The sequence below is a fragment of the Salarias fasciatus genome, chromosome 6, assembly GCF_902148845.1.
Source record: "Salarias fasciatus chromosome 6, fSalaFa1.1, whole genome shotgun sequence".
In the NCBI taxonomy this organism is placed as follows: Eukaryota; Metazoa; Chordata; class Actinopteri; order Blenniiformes; family Blenniidae; genus Salarias; species Salarias fasciatus.
Genome location: NC_043750.1, coordinates 39,720,221 through 39,742,009, shown reverse-complemented (window position 1 = coordinate 39,742,009; position 21,789 = coordinate 39,720,221). Strand labels below are relative to the sequence as shown.

The window sequence follows — 21,789 nt, the reverse complement described above, 5'->3', positions numbered from 1 at the left end:
ATGTCTATGTTTTCACAAAACAACTGCTATTGGAGAGCACTACAGTCTGAACATGTAGTCCATTCAAAGGAAACTTTCTGGTGTAAAACTCATTGAAGTGTCTTTTAAACTCCTCCAGCTGTTTCATTGTGCATGTTTTTACCAGCTCATCCTGACAGCATGGCTTTGAGGCTGGTTTGATTGAAACCAGGTTGTTAACTTGAACCATACATGCCTATGTTTTTGTAACATTTTATTTATTTAAACTCTGTTTATTCCGATGGGCCCCATTGAGACCCAGGGTCTCATCTTCAAGAGGGACCTGTCGATATATATATATATATATATATATATATATATATATATATATATATATATATATATATATATATATATATATATATATATATGTGTGTGTGTGTGTGTGTGTGTGTGTGTGTGTGTGTGTGTGTGTGTGTGTGTGTGTGTGCTGTATGTAGCTAAAAAGCAATCAGTCTATTAATAGCTCTGACTTTTAGAAAAATTTTCCAATATGTAAATGGTGCAATGTTTGTTGGATGTGAAATGAAATCTTGGTGTCAAGGTGCTCATGCACAGGGGCGGATCCTTCATGAAGACACTGGGAGGCCCCACCCTCCTTATAATTCATCCCCCCCCCCAAAAAAAAATAAAAAGCCCCCCAATTTATTCAACTGAGTACTGTGTAACATTAAACAAAAGTAAAAATCACGACTTGTATGTCTTTAATTTAACTTTGAGGATCTTTTTTTTTCTGTAAAAACTGAAATTAATGTCTCACCATGTAACTGAAAGAACATATCCAACCTGGTATTATAGTTGTGGCACATTAGAGGTTCACATGCAGGTTATGGTCACCGTTTGACTTTGTAAGTTTTGCTCTTGCAGGTGTTATTTATGTAAGTTAAAGGAATGACTATCATTCGTCCTGCATGAGAAGCATCCATACAGTACGTGCTCTCAGCTGCGGCCGTGCATGTTATACAACCACCATTCTGTTTCCCACTCAGTCCCTAATCCACTAGAAACCTGCAGCCTGCCTGATCCTGCCTGATTCCCATGAATGAAGAGGGATTATGACAATTGTGATATAAAATCACTCATGCATCAAGGAAAGAGTTTTTCTAATGCGTGTTTTTGTATAAGTACTGTTATGTAGACTAATGGTGCAGTATATTGAGGCATCAAGTAATAAATGTAATGAGACAATAAATCAGTCCTGATATCTTCTCATATATTTTTTTCATGTGTTACTACAAAAGTAAGCACATTTTTCCAGTTTTCCTCAATCGATCTTGTCTTGCACTGCAGGTTTCCACCACTAGAGGGTGTATCGAGTTGTTCCAAAAAGCAGCAGGACACCAAAATGTTTGAAGCACTCAAAATGTCACGTGAGCTCCCTCTAGTGGTACTTTGAGGAAAATCATGAATACCCTTTGACAATGAATCAAATTTGAAAATATCTAACATTAGATTCTAATAGAGTGCTTGAGGAGAGCTGATGGGGGACTATAAGCCTTTTTCAGACGCTCAGTGGCAATTTTTCAGGATTCGAACCTTCCACCCTCCGAACACAACGCTCAGTGTCTGTCTGTCTATGTGTATCTGGTGCAGTCGTCCATGTCGGCCTGCAGGGGGCGTGCTGGCGGCCTCCCCCCTGGTTTTAAATAGAGGGGGAGTGATCTGTCCGCAGCATCGCACCGCAGCTCAGCGCCTCCACGCATTCTTCCCCGGAAACCTGCGGGAGCCACACGCACGCACACCGGAGAACCCCGCAGCTCGCAGCCGAGAATCATGTTCTGCAGACGGGCATGGCAGAGGGTCGCCCCGCTGGCACGGAGCGCCTTCAAACCGGCGTCCAGAAACCGTGAGTGAGGCTGAAAACACGCGAAAGTCGCTTTAACGTTAAAATAACATCAGTTTTGAGTTGCATATAATCACTTATTGTTTTTTTAATTGTCAAAAATGTTTTAATTTTGCAGGATTTGCAGAAAAACTGCTTCATTGTTTTAATTTAAATCGGCTCTATATTGATAATTAAACTCATTCATTGGGATTCTATCGTAGAAAGATGTTAACAAATCACTTTTTTTTGTAATTTTTAGATGATATTTGCAGTCTTTCTCTCTTCCTCTCTCTCTCACACACACATTACATACACACACACGCTCACAGGCAGAGGAGGAGGTGTGTCCTGCGTCGGGAACACACAGTTCTCTCTCGTTATGAAAGAGCATCTTACACACACGCACTGTGAAACTGCTTTATCTCGGCTTTTACATCAAGTCCGCACCTGATGCACGCTTTCTATCACACATCTCATATCTGTGCGCCAATATTTGTGCAGAAATACGCTTTTTGTGGCGTTTTTTGCAATCGTCACACGTTGTTCCAGGTTTGCCTTTATGAGCTGGGCCTCATGGAGGGCAGACTCTGCCCCCAGGGCTCTGAGGTGTCCTGTGTCTGACATATATGTCAGACTTTTAAAGCAGTATTTGTGCTTTGAATCCTCACTGTGGGAAGTTTGCATGTCAGCGAGGAATCTGTCACCAGTTTCTGGAGGTTTTTGTCTCTTCACGCATGGATCAACCTTTACTTTTGGGGATGTGAGCCTGAGGAATTCAGCCTTTAATTTCCTGTTGGGTAAACCTGAATGCAATATGCATGATTTGAAGTGAGTCACAACTTTAAGGTTTGACTGCTTCTGCAGGCAGGTCTGTCAAACAGGCCCTCGGTGGTGCGTTGTGCAGGCGTGCGCAGGCCGACACGCCGCCGCTGCTCCTATAGGCTGCAGGACTCCCAGCACATGTCAGCTGATGGACAGAGGCAGCAGACATGTGTCACAGCTCCCACTGCAGCCATCTTGTGTGTTGTTGCCTGACATGCGTGTCCATCTTTGCAGGCTTGAACCCGGGCAGCGGGGATTAACTGATTACCTGTATAAATAACCCGGGCTGTTCTGTGGACTTGGCCTTGTCCCCGCTCGCCGCTGCTGTGTCACTGGCATTAGAGGAGGCCGGCTCACGCCTGTGTTGGCTCAGCATCCACAGCAGCATGACCCAAACTCTTCTTTCCAGGGTTTCTTCTTCAGTCCACGTTCCTCCTATTCTGAAGTACAAATTTACACGTTTGTCTTGTTCCTGAAAAAAATACCCAGGAGCGTCTGAACGTTAAGCATGACTCAGCATAAATGGGAAGAGTTTGATGACTCCAGAAATATACCTGTTGATTTTCTTTCATGCATTCAAAATATTTGTCTCTTTTGGAAGTGTTTAAGTTCAGATCACAATTCCCGTCCATGGTTTATTTTCAGGACAAAACTAAAAATACACTAATCCCTGTTAAAAGAAGTAGCCTCACAGGTCACAAACATTAAAAAATTAAACTAAAATATCGATATTGAATCAAATCAAACCGTATCCTTCAATCATATCGACTTGAGACAGAATATCAGCTCTAGTAGTTTGTACTTAACCATTTAAAGAAATGTTTCAATAAGTTTATCAGTGGAAATAATAACCTAAAAACATATCAGAAGGGTTTGCTTTAAAGACTCCAGCTTTAATTTGAAATTGAAGAGGTTATCATTAAAGAGTCTATGTCAGTGTAATCTGTTTCAGTTACCAGAAACACTGGCATCCGGGCATTGTGGTGGATGTTTACAGTTGGCATTTGACTCATTTCTTCCATTCAAGCTCTTATTTTTATTTATTTATTTTTATAGATTTCAGGTCAGAATTGGGTGCAGACTTGTAACTCTCATGCAGAGCAGCTGGTCCAGTTCCAGTCTGATTACTCTGTTTACATGCAGGAACAGATCCACTCACCACCATCTGGGCGCAAACTTGGATTTCAGTCACCATATTGGTTTAATAAATGAACACGTATGCAGATGATGTGAATGTCTCTGTGTTTTCTGATATGTGCTTTATTCCTCTCCTTGGAATCAAATTTAACAGGATGTGCTGTGTTAGTGAGGGCTAGGATCGCTGGCTAGATATGTTGACATTTTATTTGCAGATAAATCAGTCGTTTATACTTAAAGTCCAGTTTATGACTGAACCTGCCTTATTGGAGAGAAAGTGTCATTTCAACCATTGTTGACTCGATGAGAAAGTGAAATTCGAACCGTCATTCAGACCCTCATTCATGCGCTCAACGTGACTCTGAGCAGCTGTTTTCGGCCTTTCTAACCATAAAGCGTCGACATTGTGAATGACATTGAGCGGCGAAGAGTGGCCGGGTGAGTTATGAGCCCCTGCAGCATACAGGACATGGAAAGGGGCGTGACGCGCTGTACATTGTGTTCTGTCGGCCCCTCAGGTGAACGCCGGAGCACATGGAGCGTGTGCACACGTGGAGAAGATCGTGCTAAAGATATCATCTTTTCTGTGTGTGTTGGGGGGGTGGGGGGATTAGGTGGAGTTGGGGATGCATGGAGGTTTTATTTCTGGCTTCCTGTCCGTGCACCTGTGGAAATCCTATAAAGTCGTGCACGTCTTCTTGCAGCTTCACCTCCTTCTTCCATGACAATGGTTCAATCTGAAGGCGTTTCAGAGTTTCACCCTTGATTGGTGTGATCTGGAGGACGCTAAAGTCCTTCATCTGGAAGCCAGTCAGAGGTTGTTTGTGTGTGTGTGTGTGTGTGTGTGTGTGTGTGTGTGTGTGTGTGTGTGTTGAGGATTTAATTTAAGTTTGGATGTTTATCTAAAGCTTTCCGTGGCTTCTGCTTCAGATGACCAGAGCTGCATTGTGTAACAGGTTTAAAGGCGGAGAGACGTCATACTAATGATTCAAATGGGTTCACCTCCTTGTTAATGCTCTGTTTTTTCCACATATGCTGTTCTAAGTGTATATTTGTGTAAATATGACTGAATCCACACTCTCTCTGTGCAGCTCCAGTGCGACACATGGCCTTCGGGATTCCTGGAGGATCCACCAACATGACGTACTTCCTGCTGTGTGGAGGCGGCGTCACCGCTGCAGCCGTCTACGTGAGTTTCTCTCCAGTTTGGGGCTGATCTGTTTTGTTTAATCTGAATATTTTAACTACTTCGGTGTTCAGCTGAAGGCCATGTGAAGGATCTGTACACGATAAACTGAATAGGTCACATAAAAATGAGTGAGAAAAATCAGTCTTCTGACAGGATAAACCTTAAAGATGCTCGCTCTCTGGCTTATGAATTTATTTAGCGTGTAATTCAACTTCTTAAATCCTGCAGGGATTCATGATATTTCCAGAGTCCATGTTCAGTTTAGGATTTTTCAGAGCCATCAACTTGTTAGAATAGGGCAAATACAGAGACTGGTGCAAATGGAAGTAGATGTCTTTGTGACGTAGAATGGGCCAACAGTGGGTTTTAATTGAGCTTCAGCTGTTGAATTTTGTGCTTTAGTTTAATGACGTGATTCAAATACTATGCAGTAATGTGATTTACTGCATTAAAGATACGTTTATACACTTTCTTCTAAGACAAAGTTGTCAGATTGTGTTTCCACTTTTTTAGGTAGGGTGAAAGCGTCAGCTTGGTCTGAAATGAGCTGAGAATGGTTAAAGTGATGAATGTAGTTGATTTTCTTCTTTTCCAGTGTTTTTGTTGCACACATTAACGCTGGACCATGGAGGTTAAACACACTCGGTCTTTGTGCTTTCTCGCTTGTTCTGTGTTTGCTGTGTGTTGTTGGCAGAGCTGCTGTGTGAGAAAATGTCTGCAAGCCGAGACATTTTGTAATCTGGATACTTTTATAAAGAAATATGGTATTGTTGTGTGTGTGCTGGAATGTAATAGGTGCCATATCTATTCTGATTTCTTTCTCAGGCGTACAAGACAGTGAACGGCGAGAGTGAACGTCCTGAAGACAGACTGGCCACCGTGAGCACCACAGAGAAAGGTACACACACACACACACACACACACAATGATGCCCAGACCCACAGATTCATTATGACATAGCACTAAAAACACACCAATGTGCTAAATGGACCCTAAATGTAATCCCATCACCCTGAAAGTTTGACAGGTTTTCATGAAATTAATGTTGAAATTACTTTCCTTTTCCTTACTACTGAAAAAAATTCTAGTGACCAGATCAGCCGCCGTGGAAAATAATGATTTGTTTGTGCTCAGATTTCACAGTCAGCGTACAATATTTTCCCCCCAGAAAAAGTGAAATAAATAAATGAAAAAAAACAAAACCATTTCATTGCCTGTTAAAGGAATTAATAACAATTTTGAACAATGTCAGGCTGTTTCTACTAACTTCCTGTGTTGACACTGCCCTTGGTGCAGGTGATGCTCAGATGCGCCTATATGCTGATGACACCTTTAGTTATCCATACAGGCCCAGCCTTCTGTCTTCACTACAGATCAGCTTCCAACTTTCTTTTTGCACTCTCCATTTAGATTTAAATTCAAATAAACCTTGAAGGCATGGTTTTCAACTGAAAGTCTCTCCTTGGAGTGTTTGTCTGTAATCTGCCTCGGATCGATCCAAGCAGCTTGAAAAAACCCTCACAAAGCAACAAAAGTGATAACAGATACTGACGCACACATTAAAAATCCTTTTAATAGTATTAAATGTGAGAATTTCCTACGTAAGCAATGGATTAGACAACTTTAAGCAACTGAAGCACAGGAAAAAAACGTCCCAAAATGGCCTTTAAATCCTTTTTTCATTTAAAAACATTTAAAAACATTTAAAATCATTTAAAAACATTTTTACACTTTTTTTTTCCCTGGCATTAGTAAAGGCTCTTCACAGTCCAGCTCGATTTACGGTTTAGCTTTAATATAAGATGAATTTTCCCATCATTTAACTCTATTACGCAGGCGAAAATCTGGAGTGTGAATCAATTAAAAATACTGTAAAGAAGTGGAAATCTGATGGAAAATGTATCACATTTCATTTGTGAACTTGACCCAAGCGTCTTAAAATTGATTTTGTGTAACAGCAATTTGAATGTCCTCCCTGTTAACGTTTCGTAGAGGATTCATGAAATGACGAAAATCCTGTTTTCATCCGCCTGTGTTGGACTGAAGCTGCTGATCAGCTCACAGCCGGGTTAGCAGCTCCGGGCTGAGTAGACAAATAACTCCCAGACAGGAATCCGAACCGACAGGCGAGCCGCAGCCATTCAGATTGATCGTTCTACCATGTTGGATATCTGCACAGCGCGGTCAGAACCAACCCCGAAACACATTCAAGTCTTTAGTTTTCACCATCAGTGAAGACTTTAAACCTCATTTAACAGATTGTAGACTTTCATTATACAGTATATGATGCATTTCATCATGATAACAACAAAAAAAAAAATCTATTTTGCTTTGAAATCTTCTGCGTAAAAGTATGTCTTCAATCAAAGTTTCAACCCAGAAACAATCAGAATCTTCTCTTGAGATCCTTGAAACCCTTCAGTGGTGACACCTGAGCTCTGGTTTGGTTTTTAAACTCTCTCTATGAACAGTTGCGTCGTTGTCCATGTGATCCTCTCAGAACGGGAGCTGAAACACTCAAACAGCTGCTAACATCTTCGCTGAGCTCAGCACTTTTATTTCCGTCCCTTCCACTGGATTTTTGAGGGATTAAGGCTTATCCTCTGCTTCACGCCGACAGTTTTAACAGACTTTCAGACCTTTTAAGACTTTTGACCTTCAGCCCAGCGTGACGGACGTTGATACTGATGGTCTCACCGCAGCTTGTTAGTCTGAGGTTAATATGTTCTCCCGTCTGTCCATTTGTCTGTTTTCTCGGTCGTTCATGGTCACAGTCGACGTTTACATGACACCGTTTCAGACTTGTGCTGCAGGAAGTCTTGATCTCACTGTCTCCACCTGTCTCTTTCTGCAGCTCCAGCAGCTGAGGCGGCACCGGAGGCGGCGGCGGCTCCTGCAGTCGAGCCCGCCCCGGCGGAGGAGGCGGCGCCCGCCGTGGAGGCCGCTCCAGAGCCCGTCCCCGCCCCCGCCGAGCCGGCGGCTGAGCCCGTCGTCGAGGCCGCTCCTGTAGAGGCGGCTCCCGTGGCGGAGGTGGCGGTCGCCGCTGAGGCCGCGGCCGAGCCGGCGGCTCCAGCCGACGAGGCTGCGCCTGCACCCGCCGCCGCTGAGGTCGTGGCTGAAGCACCTGCCGAGGCGGCGCCTGCGGCGGAGGCGGCGCCCGCAGCGGAGGCAGCACCTGCAGAGGCAGCACCTGCGGTTGAGGCGGCGCCCGCAGCGGAAGTGGCCGCCGTGGTGGAGAGCGCCGGTACGGCAGCAGTAGATGACGCCCCCCCCGCTGCCCCTGCTGCCCCCGCTGAGGCAGAGACTGCCCCCGCTGCCCCCGAGGCGGCGGCCGCCCCGGCTGCCGAGGCGGCGGCGTGAAGCTTCCCCATGGGAAGCCTGTAGATGTGCTGTGATCCCGGCTGTAGGAAAAACCACTCATGACCCTCTAATTCACGCGTTTTCTTTCCGATTGGTTAAAAAAAAACCAGCGATCAGAGGTTCATGAGTCCGGTTTTCACTTCCCTTCAGGTTCAGACCACCCGGCTTCAGTCTGCATGGTCGGATTCAGATTCAAACGTCAGTTTTCAGAGGATTTGTCTGAGTGTGTCGTCAGTACTGTCCAGTCACCAGAGGAATGTTAGAACTAACTTAAGTGCCCTTAAAACAGGTTTCTTTCCCTGCGTTGTCTTCCTGTACCTGTTCAGCACGTCGAGCCTCGTTTCCTTCAACATTCACGCTGTAAAGTGCGACCAAAACGCAGACTGATCGCTCTGGTGTAACCTGACCCTGTAAAATCCTGCTCTTTTTGTTTTGTTTTTTTTTTTTTACCTCACATTCAGATCCATTCAACATTTTCCATTATTACACTAATCTGTACAGCTCCATCAATCTGCAGCCACTTTCTATATGCGACTCATGTTTGTGAGACTTTTCTTAAGATTTGAAGCCATTCTCTTCCTCTACTTGTGTGTTAAAAGAGCACTTCTGCTGTCTCTTCTCTCTGTAAATGTGAATCTGTCATCCTTCAGGGAACACTCCAAAACACAGCTTTCTCCATTACCACAGGATCAAACCAGATGATCAAGATTGAAGTGTTTTAATAAAGATGAAGCTGTCACGACCATCTTTCCTCTGCTGTTGCTTTGTCCTGTTGCTCCAGTGTTTAGTATCTGTAGATGATGTAGAAACTGCCTCCTCCTGTAGGAATCCTCCCTTTTCTCAGACGTCACTGCACATCGCTCATGCTCCAAATTATGAGTTTCATTCACTGTATTAATGCATAAACTCTAGGAATTGCAGGTGCATCTGAAGAAAGACTGAATATCATGAAAAATGTTAGGTTTCTCATTGGAATACTGAATTATTTTGAGTTTTAATCATAACCTCACTTTTACAGAGGAAACTAAGATTGTATTCATTCAGTCATGATTCAAACCAAACATGGATTTTAAAATCTAAAGTATTTTCAATTTCAATTAATTTGCAGGGAAGGAAAAATAGCTTTTCTGTTGTGTCATAATCTTCAGAGCACTCTGAAATGAGTCTGCAGAGTTGTTTTGCAGGACAAATGAAGTAGACATCGGATGTTCCAGCTCTGGAGTGTGTGCTACTGTCTCTGCTCCCAAACATGCACCTTCTGTTTGATTGTTGATGCTCTGATTGGTTTAAGTGATTGTTTGGACGTGTTTGTGACCGGAGCAGGTTAAAGCTGCTTCACAGACGGGCTCAGGCTAATCCTCCATTACAATGCTCATTTTAGGGCGTCAGGGCAGACAGGCGGGCTGGAAATAACCTCATGACGACACTCACGCTGTTTAAAACATATTTAACAATAATGAGAACACAAATTAGTCTTTGACTTCTGGAAATAGGAGCGAAAATATCTTTTTGCCTTTTGTGCCCAGTTGACTTTTCACTGTTTAGATTGCACAAGAAAATGTTATTTTAATTTTACAGCTGACATTCAGATTATAGAGCATCTTCCTCCTCCAACATCCAGAATAAAAATTAAACTTTGTCTGCACAACAGAGATTTTCTCAAAGCCAAAAAAAAAATCACTTTAGAAGGTTGCACCTGCTCCTGCAGCATGGTCATGGAGTCTCCTGTAGTGTTTGACCCTGATGTGACTGTTGATCGTCCTGTAATAGACACACAGCCAAGGTTCAGTCCGCTCCATTAAAACAGCAATATGTTTAATTTTAATGCTCAGCAGTGATTTGTTTTTACACAATGAGGTGTAAAAGAAGACGCAACATTTAACAGGGTTACCAAGTTTCAACTTGATATCATCGAACAATGTATTTTCTTTGCTGTCCGGGCTTTGACTCCAGGACCAATCAGAGTCGTTGTCTATTTAAATACAGTTTTCATAGGTTGAAATGTTGAGGTTGGAGCTGTTTGCTCCTCTCACATCAGGTCTGGTGCTTATTTGAAAAGATTTCCTTGACCTTCAGTAGCAGCTTATTGAATCATTAAAATGATGCTGGGAGAGAATGGGAGCGTGTTTCTGATTCTTCTCCCTCCTTCAGAGTCGACGGCCGATCTGCTCTCAGCAGAGAAGATCCTGACAGGCCCGGCGGTGGAGATCGCTGCAGCGAGTCTGGAGGAGGCCGTCCGTCAAGCAGAGGAGGAAGGGACAGCTCCTCAGGAGGAGGTCCTCAAACCAGAAGCTGTGGGAGCTGAAGAGGAGGCTCCTGAAGGGGGAGCAGCTGCAGCCAGCGAGGAGGAGCTGCAGTCTGCAGAAGGAGCTCAGGATCCGGCTGCAGAGGAGGTGAAGGAGGATGGGGAGGCAGCTGCAGCTCCTCCTGAGGAAGATCCAGCTTCAGCTCCCACAGAGGAGGAGGCAGCAGCTGCACCTCCTTCTGAGGAAGAGCCAGCTTCAGCTCCCACAGAACAGGAGGTGGAAGCTGAGGAGGTGGAGCCTCAGTCCTCCACCCCTGCTGAGGAGGCCACCGCCCCTGCAGAAGCTGCAGATGAAGCAGGAGAAGCAGCAGAGGAGGAGGCGCGCGGAGCCGAGACGGAGGAGAGCGTCATGGTGGCTGCTCAGCTGGCAGCAGCTTCCACCTCCTCGGACCTGGATCTCCTCTCAGCTCCAGGTCCCGAACCTTCACCTCCTGTGCAGGAGGAGGGCTGCTGCCACTCCAGCCACTCAGCTCCAGCAGCAGCAGAAGAGGTGGCGCCCCCTGCTGGAGAGGAGCCCGTCACAGCAGAAGGTGGCCCACATGGAGTCCAGGAGGAGGCCTCGCTGGCGGAGGGACACAGTAAGATGGAGTCCAGTTCTGCTGCTTCCATGTTTCAGATGACTTCCTGCTCACACACTCACATCTGAAAACTCCATAATTCATAACCCTCAGGTCTGTAGCGGAGCCAGAGTGGGGGCGAGGGGGCGGTCGCCCCAGGGCCCACAAGGTCATAGGGCCCCGTTTCATGTGATGTGTTCGCATTTACTCGGAAATAAATTATTATAATAAAATGTGCAGTGTGTGTGAGAAGGTATACGCATCAGAGTGTGGGCTCCAATTTGCCAATTCTTACATTACGACTGTCCATGAATGCATCAGAGCTGTAAGCCAGCGCTGATTGGCTGTGCGGCATGAACCAGTTTTTTCTTTTGCACTTGATCTGAACTCTTTGGAGGGAAGTTAAACAGTATGCTAAACACTATGCTAGCCGCTAGCGGTACTACCCAAAACCTAACATCGGAGCCACTGGTGAGTCAGTGAAACCTTCAAAAATATTATCTTTATCAGAATGCTGTGGTCTTAAACACCTGCCTATTTGAATGTGCCTTGTGTTGCTCTCAACTATAAGAGACCGCCGAGTCTATTTTTTTTCTAATATACGTGAATTCCAAAAGATATAGATAGCTGTGTCTATATCTATCTGAATAGATTGTGTAATTTTAGACTAGCTGTGTTCATTTTATATTTAAACTGTATCAAAGATGGTACAGATTTAGCCCGTTATCTGAGCTTTCAGCACCATGGACAGCGGACGCTCTGAGATTGACACCTGTGACGGCCAGCGCCCACATACTGCAGAACGCGGCGCAGGTCGCAGCCCTCATGCAGCACTGGCTGCATTTGTGTGTGTGTGTGTGTGTGTGTGTGTGTGTGTGTGTGTGTGTGTGTGTGTGTGTGTGTGTGTGTGTGTGTGTGCGTTCTTGTATTTTTATCCTTGTCGGGGCCAAATGTCCCCACAAGGATAGCAAAACGTGGAACGACGTGCCTTGTGGGGACCTTTTTCCGGCCCTAAGTAGGAGAAACAGTGTTTTCTTGACCATGTTGTTGTTACTGAAAAAAGTAAAAGTGCAAAAACATTTCTTTAGGGTTAGGCTTTGTTGTGGTGTGGGTTAGGGTTAGGGTAAGGGTCAGGGTTAGGGGCTAGACATGAATGGGAGTCAATGGACGGTCCCCACAAGGATAGAAATACAAGACTGCGTGTGTGTGTGTGTGTGTGTGTGTGTGTGTGTGTGTGTGTGTGTGTGTGCGCACGCGCGCGTGCGTATGTGTATTTGTTCTTCAGAACAAGTTTATGAACTGGTTTGTGACTTTATTCTGCTTTCTGAGGCGTATAGGTTTGCTTGGCTCAGTAAAAGTGAGCATTAGTGTGTTGTTTGATGGTAGCATGAGGGATTGTTTGAATGGTAAAATTACTGTCCAAAGGGCCCATTGAGAATGCTCCGCCCCCTCTGTACTGAGACCCACGCTCCGCCTCTGCCTCAGGTGTTTTAGAGCAGAGAGACATTTAAAACTTGCACTGATCTCCAGCTACGGAGCTGACAATCACCACAAAAACGCCTCATGTGCAATTTTTACAGTTACAGAAATGTGTTTTTTGTTGAAAGCATGAAAAAAATGCGATTATTTGAATAAATTCTTTTTAAAAAATTCTTGTTTTAAAAACCTTCCCAATAAAACTGATTGATGCCAAACAAAAACACAGATCTTCTTCATCTCAACCTTCCTTTATTAAAGTATTTCTATGTTGTCACAGGATCTTAATTAAAGTCTGAAGAGAAAATGTCATCAGTCTGAGAAAACAGAGAAAATACTGTCCATCTTTTGATCCTAAATGTAAATTATACATAATCCTACATGTAAATAATGCAAGCTTAAATGTATCCTTCTCTTAAAATAATCACAATCTTTGACAATAATAATTTCGGCTCTATGGTGTAATTGATGTGGAATAATGCTTTGTTTTCAAAGTTCTCAGGAACACAGTGTGAAGGCCGCTCTGTTTTGTCTGAAGTCACTTGGAAACAGCGTCTGCTAGTCTCGTGAGATCTAGCTATATGAGATGGCATGGCCGGAAGTCATGCCAGAGTTGGGTTGGATTCTCCTCGGAGCGACAGCCTTGCTCTCAATCAGCTGATTTGTGTGTGTTTCCTCTGCAATCCTCAATAAATCCTCCTTGTGCAGCGTCAACACCTTGACTCGTCATCTTTGGCTCTGATTCACCAAAAATTCCACAACAGTTTGGGGGCTCGTCCGGGATCTAAATACAACATAAACGAGGTGAGTGCAAATGTTTCCTCTGTTAAATATTTAACTCAGGAAGTAATGCCTTACCTGTGGGGATGTTTGACTAGATAAAAGAACTATTTCATGGTTGATTGGAATTGTTAAAGCAAATTTCTAAACATAAAGAGCCAAAGATGTCCCTACATTTTTTGATTGATTTTTATCAATCAACTGCTAATCATTGATTAGTAACAATTGGGTTGTAATAATAATTTTATCCTAATTCGGAACTGTGGCTGGGAGAGCTTAGGAAGAGTTTCTAGACTTGGAGTCTGGACGGCCCTGGGGGCCACTGGCGTGGAAGGGCTGAGCCCCTGAAGCGACTTTGTTTTCACTCGGATTGGATCCGAGATTGGCGTGGAAGGGCTGAGCCCCTGAAGCGGCCTGGTTTTCACTGGGGTTAGATCCGAGACGGGCGTGGAAGGGCTGAGCCCCTGAAGCGGCGTCGCCTGAGGAGATTTCTGCTGGTGAAGCTTGTTGAAAACTGGGTGAGTGTGATTCTGCAGGTCACACCTCACGACTCTGACTCTCTCTTTCACGTTAAAAAAAGGGGGTAAATAAAGAAGAAGGTCATGATGCTGGGAGGTTGTTTAGGTTTGTAGAGGACATGTGTTGCTGTTTGTGTTGCTGTTTTGTGTGCAGTTATTGTTTGTGCTAACCGTTTGGTAAACACCAAAGTGTTAAACATAGGAAAAGAAGAGACAGGAAGTAGAACAGCACGGCGTGGTCTGATCCCGTTGAAAGTTTTCAGCAACTATTCGATGAGTTCACACCGGTCGGGGTGGTCGGCAGGACCAAGATATTGGAATGTTTAGAAGAGTCACAATCTACGGCCCGAGCGATGATTTCTGGCTGGTTGCGCAGACCACCGAGTGATCTGAGAACACCGAGAGAATTAAAGTTTACTTTAATGCATGGTGGTTTTGATTTGCTGGTTCTGTGTAAAACACGGATTGCAACTCCTCACTTGTGCCACAAAACCGGTTGTTGAAGAGAAGTGTGAGGATAGAAATGCTGACGAGAGAGAGACAGGCAGAGAGAGAGAGAAAGAGGTAGAGAGAGAGAGAGAGAGGGAGAGAGGCAGAGCAGGTAGAGAGAGACAGAACAGAGAGACAGGCAGGGTGAGAGAGACACAGAGAGACAGAGAGAGAGACAGGCAGGGTGAGAGAGAGAGGCAGAGAGAGAGCGGCAGAGTGAAGTGAAGAGATGAAGGGTTTGATGAACAGGGAGGAAGAACAGGAAGTTAAGAAAAATAAGCAGGGTTTTAACCAAAGGGAAAGGTTTTCAACCTGTTTGTTTTGTTTCCTGTTTTTTACATGTTTAAGATAAGGAATCCATCAACGAGTCAACAAAGTTGCTTGTTGAACATGTAATCTACTCCACTATTTTTAACCTGAAGTCTACTGAGGACACCCAAAATTTGAATTTATATTCAAATCATTGAATCTAATAGCCTGTCTGATCACGACGGGGTTGATTAATCTATGATGTGATTGATGATTGGTTCTCTGAGAGAGATTCACTCTGCAATCTTAAAAATTGATTTATCTAAAAATCAAATTCAACTGCAGATTAAACCAAAATAAAGAAAAACAGTAACTGTTTTCTAATGAGAGGGAATTCATTTAATAGAAATAAATTCCTGCTTATATCTAAACACAAGACAAGCTGTCTTGGCATAGTTTTTCATTATTCCTCTGAGGAATAAACTTTGAATGCAGTATTTTATCAGATGAATTAAATAAGATGTCTGCTACTGACAACACAAAACATCCATTGGTTAAAAGTAACAATACTTTGAGCAGTTTGTCTGGAGACATGCTTTGCACTCATAAGTATTTTCTGATACTGGTACTTTTACGGGTCATTGAGCATTAATCAATGTAGCAGTATTTGTACTTCAGTGCTACATTTTCAGAAACCTCTGCCTCTGGAAGTTTGTCAAAATAAGTTTCTTTTCTTTTCCATCTTCAGTAGGTGGGCAGAGGCCAGAAGTTCCACCTGTGAACCGTTTCCTGGATAGTGCTGTAAAGCAGTGATTCAGGCCTGTTCGAGAGAAAACTGATTTCTCCAAGACTGCCAGCTGCGTGCAGGGTCAGAGGTCACTGCTTGAGCCATTGACAGGTTTGAGGATGGTTCCCTGAGGACAAACTCTCAGGATGATTATTCATGATTTTCTATTGAATTCACTATTTTAAACCCTCCAAAGTGAGCTGAAGAAAGCAGTTTCTTTCAGTGGTTCCTCCTTATCAGACTGTTGAGGAGCCGAGGACCCTGAACAGAAAACAATCCAGAGAAAATATCAGCACTAGTGAGAAAATGGAGACGAAGGTCCACCAGTCACACTGTTTGATAGACAAATATGATAATGTACTAATATGTTTTTCTCTCTTGAGTGTTTGTTTTGTTATAAAGTCCTGTACAGGCACTCGCCGCTCCGATCCACAGCCCCGATCCCCACGGCCAGCTACACTGCACCAGCCAGCCGGGAGGGAGAAGCTCTGTCAGCAGCGGGAAGTGCAGACATACACACACACACACACACACAGGAGTGATGAAACTCAGATTTTAGCGAGAAAATTGGTTTTTCTATGATGATGACATGTGTGGTGATTCTCTGTTCTTCTGTTCTGCTGAGACTTTCCATACAGGAGAGGAGATGTTGTGACTGCAGAAGCAGTGGACGCATTCTTGGAGAGGGCTGCTCCTGGTGGCTGGGTGGCTGGCTGGGAGGAGGCTGTGGAGGCGGTGGGTTTGATTACGACGTGAAAACATCGGACGTGAAAACATCGGACGTGATAACGGCGTACTGCAACGTGATGGAAAATATGAGGCAGCATGACCGCGACAAGGTCAGGCCATGAACACACACACTGGGGGGAAGAGAGATTAGACTTTAAAAAGTTTTAAATTCCTTACTTTTTTAGCTTTTGAATGAATTATGTGTTTTGTTTGTTTTATAAGTCACTAGGAAGATATCAGTGGGTCGACGGGCTGAACCGTCCTGATCAGACTGAACCACAGGCAGCAGGAAGCCTCCATGATGGTCACTTCTTCCCCACATCGCTGTAACCTGAACACAGGGTGTGGGGCTTTAGTGAAATGGTTTTAATTATCGACCAATTGCTCAGTTGGGTGAAGAATTAAAATGAATTAATTAAATGAATTTGTTTCAATACAGTTTCAATGAAATGACTTGGAGGTCACATTCCGGGTTTTCAAACTGAGGGAAGGGGGAGACAGAAGCAACAGGTTTATCTCGACCTTCCCCTTCGACATAACAAAACTAGCATGACAATGTTTTTACATGACTGTGCTACAAGAATTTGTTACTGTCTATGAATCTACATTCTTAATTTTGAAATCTACTGAAATGAATTACATTTTCACCTTTATTTGATTTAGTTGGAGAATTTGTGGACTAACTATAAAGAGATTACTCAGATTTAGCATTGACCACACCTCACAGAATCACACTGGAGCTCAATGTTGAACTGCTACAGATAGAAAATAGAATATTTGTCCAGAAGTCATGGGAGGTACTGAATGTCTTATGAAGTCATTGAATGATTCAATGATGTTTAGTACCGACTCTTTCTACACCAAGAAGAGGAGGACCTGATGGGTGGACATTTTTCCAAGATTTTATAGAAATCAACTGAACTGTACTATCTGCTACTTCAAAATCTACTGATTTTAAAATCATTTTGTCTTTTGGACCTCTGACTCATGCTACTATCCAGTCGTTGACCTGTCTGACCTGTCTGCTGCATTATTTTCACTCAGATTGGATCCTGAAAGGCAATATTTACCTGCATTCACCTAAAAAGGTAAATAATGTTTCACATTTGGCCCAGGACTTTGTCTCTAGTCTGGGAGTTTGTGCATCGGCAGTGAGGGGATCTGGATCTGGACCTGTCAGGTGGAACTCTGATACAGTATGAGGAGGATGTTTTCAGATCAAAAGGTTGAAGGAAGCTTGAAGAGCCTGACACTGTTCTACTCCTGAACCGTCTTCCTGAGGGAGGCCACCGAGCATCCTGAGCCCAGCTGCAGCTAAAAGTGACGTTCCTTGGACACGTTCTGGAGGAGAAGATCTGGAGGAGAAGAACCGGTCCTGGTCCTCGGGAAGACCTGCATTGTGGTCTAATCTGCCGCTACAGACTAAAAGAAGAGACGTTGTCTTTTCTAGGTCTGGCAGAATGCTGTCGTCACTGGATTTTTGGTTTCAGCTGTAGACTCTGTGTTCGAAACAACCACACAAGGATGTTTCTGCAGGACTGGAGTGAACAGAGACAATGTCACGTGAGGGTTAACATCTGGAAGAAGACTAAACATCAGCCTCTGGTCTGGGATTACCTGGCTACGGACCGCCCTGTCATCTCTATTCCAAGAGAAGGGACGGTTCTCTACAGGTATTCTGGTTTGGACACATGGATCACGGTTTCACCCTGATGCTGATTTCTCTTGCAGACTCCTGACTGGGTTCCTGGGCTCCTAAATAGTCTGTGAGCAGCTGATGCTCCAGCAGAGATTATCACTGCAGCAGGTTTTGGTTCGGGGCGACGGATGCGTAGTACATGCGTCACATTCTGCTGCTGGTGAATAAAGCACAGAGTGCCTGTCAGCAGGGGGGTCGGGGTGTGAAGCCATGTTCTGTGGTTTTAATTTACCTTTGAAATATCTGCTCAATTGAATATGTGTGAATGTGACTATGACTGTGTTACGGCTGACAAACTAACTTACTAACAAACTAACATTGACATTGATGACTGACTTTGAGAACGACCAGTTGTTCAGTGTTTTATTTTTGTGTTCCATGTTTTTGCTGATTTTAAGGGTTTTTCTTTCTTTTCTTAGTTTAGCTTGATTGGACACATCGCGGCCACTGATTGTCTTTTGCCTTCCTGGTTGATCGGCCTGGACCAGGATTGATTGAATGCATCAGAGCTGTAAGCCAGCGCTGATTGGCTGTGCGGCATGAACCAGTTTTTTCTTTTGCACTTGATCTGAACTCTTTGGAGGGAAGTTAAACAGTATGCTAAACACTATGCTAGCCGCTAGCGGTACTACCCAAAACCTAACATCGGAGCCACTGGTGAGTCAGTGAAACCTTCAAAAATATTATCTTTATCAGAATGCTGTGGTCTTAAACACCTGCCTATTTGAATGTGCCTTGTGTTGCTCTCAACTATAAGAGACCGCCGAGTCTATTTTTTTTCTAATATACGTGAATTCCAAAAGATATAGATAGCTGTGTCTATATCTATCTGAATAGATTGTGTAATTTTAGACTAGCTGTGTTCATTTTATATTTAAACTGTATCAAAGATGGTACAGATTTAGCCCGTTATCTGAGCTTTCAGCACCATGGACAGCGGACGCTCTGAGATTGACACCTGTGACGGCCAGCGCCCACATACTGCAGAACGCGGCGCAGGTCGCAGCCCTCATGCAGCACTGGCTGCATTTGTGTGTGTGTGTGTGTGTGTGTGTGTGTGTGTGTGTGTGTGTGTGTGTGTGTGTGTGTGTGTGTGTGTGTGTGTGTGCGTTCTTGTATTTTTATCCTTGTCGGGGCCAAATGTCCCCACAAGGATAGCAAAACGTGGAACGACGTGCCTTGTGGGGACCTTTTTCCGGCCCTAAGTAGGAGAAACAGTGTTTTCTTGACCATGTTGTTGTTACTGAAAAAAGTAAAAGTGCAAAAACATTTCTTTAGGGTTAGGCTTTGTTGTGGTGTGGGTTAGGGTTAGGGTAAGGGTCAGGGTTAGGGGCTAGACATGAATGGGAGTCAATGGACGGTCCCCACAAGGATAGAAATACAAGACTGCGTGTGTGTGTGTGTGTGTGTGTGTGTGTGTGTGTGTGTGTGTGTGTGTGTGCGCACGCGCGCGTGCGTATGTGTATTTGTTCTTCAGAACAAGTTTATGAACTGGTTTGTGACTTTATTCTGCTTTCTGAGGCGTATAGGTTTGCTTGGCTCAGTAAAAGTGAGCATTAGTGTGTTGTTTGATGGTAGCATGAGGGATTGTTTGAATGGTAAAATTACTGTCCAAAGGGCCCATTGAGAATGCTCCGCCCCCTCTGTACTGAGACCCACGCTCCGCCTCTGCCTCAGGTGTTTTAGAGCAGAGAGACATTTAAAACTTGCACTGATCTCCAGCTACGGAGCTGACAATCACCACAAAAACGCCTCATGTGCAATTTTTACAGTTACAGAAATGTGTTTTTTGTTGAAAGCATGAAAAAAATGCGATTATTTGAATAAATTCTTTTTAAAAAATTCTTGTTTTAAAAACCTTCCCAATAAAACTGATTGATGCCAAACAAAAACACAGATCTTCTTCATCTCAACCTTCCTTTATTAAAGTTTTTCTATGTTGTCACAGGATCTTAATTAAAGTCTGAAGAGAAAATGTCATCAGTCTGAGAAAACAGAGAAAATACTGTCCATCTTTTGATCCTAAATGTAAATTATACATAATCCTACATGTAAATAATGCAAGCTTAAATGTATCCTTCTCTTAAAATAATCACAATCTTTGACAATAATAATTTCGGCTCTATGGTGTAATAGTAAAATTAAAAAGGTAAGTGAGTTCAAATAGCACAGTGAGGTGAAAAGATGGACATCTGCAGACTCTTCAACTGTAGAAAATCTGAATTTCAAACCATTTCTTGTAGAAGCTGCGAGACAGGGTTGTAAATTTTACACATGCTCCCGAGAGTAAACTTTTCCTGCTGTCTGAACTGGAGTTTTTGTGTTGCAGAGACTCTGGCAGTGGTTACAGCTCAGTCGTGACAGATGGACAGCGTGCCTTCCACAGCGAGCAGACATGACTCCAGACAGCATGACGGACTCAGCCTCAGGTTTAACTGACTCTTCTCTCCCTCTCTGAGATGGTTTCACTCTTTTACTGTTAGGAAGTGATCTGCAGTTTATCATTCCACCTTTAGATGCCACTGTTGGAAAAGCTTTCATGTGTTGCAGGAAGGATGTTAAAGTGGTTTGGAGTTAAAGATCATTGCTGACTAAATATCACACATAAACCCATGTTTTTTGTTTTGATATTAGTTATAGAAGTCCAAACGCTGAATTTCTATAGTAAAATATCACAAAAATACCATTCAGAAAATTGTAATTTGTACAAATAGATGTCTTTTTTGTCAGTGTTGTCAAAATTTCCACAGTTTGTTGAATTGAATCCAATATTCAAACATTACAAATGAATCTGCAGTCCACACTGATGTGACAATCCTTTGCAAGCAAGGATACATAACTAGCCGATTCTGATCTTGAATCTCTCAATTAATGTAAAATTTCACAGAAATTAAGAGATTATATGTATTTCAAACCTTAAAACGTCTTGGTAACTGAGAAACAGCTGATTATTACTGAGGAATATGGGAATTTTTTCTAAATTGATGCTGCTCAATCCTTAAAAAGGAAAATTTATTACCGTGTGGGTGCCCTTACTAATAAAAAAAATCAAAAAAAGCATTCTGCTCTATGCTATGCACAATTTTATTTTCTTGAGCATAATAGAAAAATTAAATGAGAAATAGCAAGCTGTCTTTGTTTCTTAGTGGTAATATTGTTTTCAAACATGTACGTGTCACACATTTTTCCACGCATATATACATGCAAACTTATTTAACATGAGATTTGGTTTACTGGAAAGTGCATGTAAATGTTCATATATGATATCAAACTCAGAACTAGATATATAGTTCAGTGTGTCGATATGGAAAGACGTCCCTGTTGCAAAAAGTACATATGTATATTTTAAATAAAGTGATATAAATACATTAAAACTGTGTCTTTGATTTTAAATTATAAACATGATTGCTTCATTGTTCATGTGATTTTTATTCAAGATTTTGGGAGATAGTTGTAGTACTCATAGCAGCACTAGTTATATTAGTCATGTTTTATTGCAGTTTGATTCAGTGATAAAAATACAAATTACTTTTCGCTCATCTTTCTTGTCAATTTTTTTAAAAATGTATATCTATTCTTTCAAAGAAAGGACAGTCAGACGTATTTTTGAATATAGTTTTGTGAAATATGTTTTCATTTGTAATTATTTAACAGAAAATTGGATGCATTCCTTCTTTTACATTATTGAATTCTTTTAATATTTTCAATATCAAATTACCAATATTATAAATCAAAAGCTACATTTCAAAAATAATATTTCATGATGAAATTGATTGCTATTATTGTTGTTGTTTTTATTATAATAGTAGTTACAGTAGCAGTAGTAGCTAAGACTTTTTTCTTTTTTTG

At 42.9% G+C, this 21,789-nt stretch overlaps 1 protein-coding gene across 1 annotated transcript; it reads left to right on the top strand.

The window, feature by feature from the left end:
* Positions 1–1,684: 1,684 nt before the first annotated feature.
* Positions 1,685–8,457, top strand: LOC115390332 (testis-specific gene A8 protein-like). The gene is made up of 4 exons (XM_030094162.1): positions 1,685–1,864; positions 4,894–4,991; positions 5,817–5,889; positions 7,846–8,457. Exons 1-4 carry the CDS (start codon positions 1,792–1,794, stop codon positions 8,349–8,351), a joined length of 750 nt encoding a protein of 249 aa, XP_029950022.1. The 5' UTR covers positions 1,685–1,791; the 3' UTR covers positions 8,352–8,457.
* The last annotated feature ends 13,332 nt before the right edge of the window (positions 8,458–21,789 follow it).

Excerpts from the sequence above, each read along its gene's own strand:
- LOC115390332 (XM_030094162.1), top strand. The coding sequence starts at position 1,792 with ATGTTCTGCAGACGGGCATGGCAGAGGGTCGCCCCGCTGGCACGGAGC. Across the intron at positions 4,992-5,816 it reads TCACCGCTGCAGCCGTCTAC|GCGTACAAGACAGTGAACGG; the intron begins GTGAGTTTCTCT and ends TTTCTTTCTCAG. Across the intron at positions 5,890-7,845 it reads CGTGAGCACCACAGAGAAAG|CTCCAGCAGCTGAGGCGGCA; the intron begins GTACACACACAC and ends CTCTTTCTGCAG.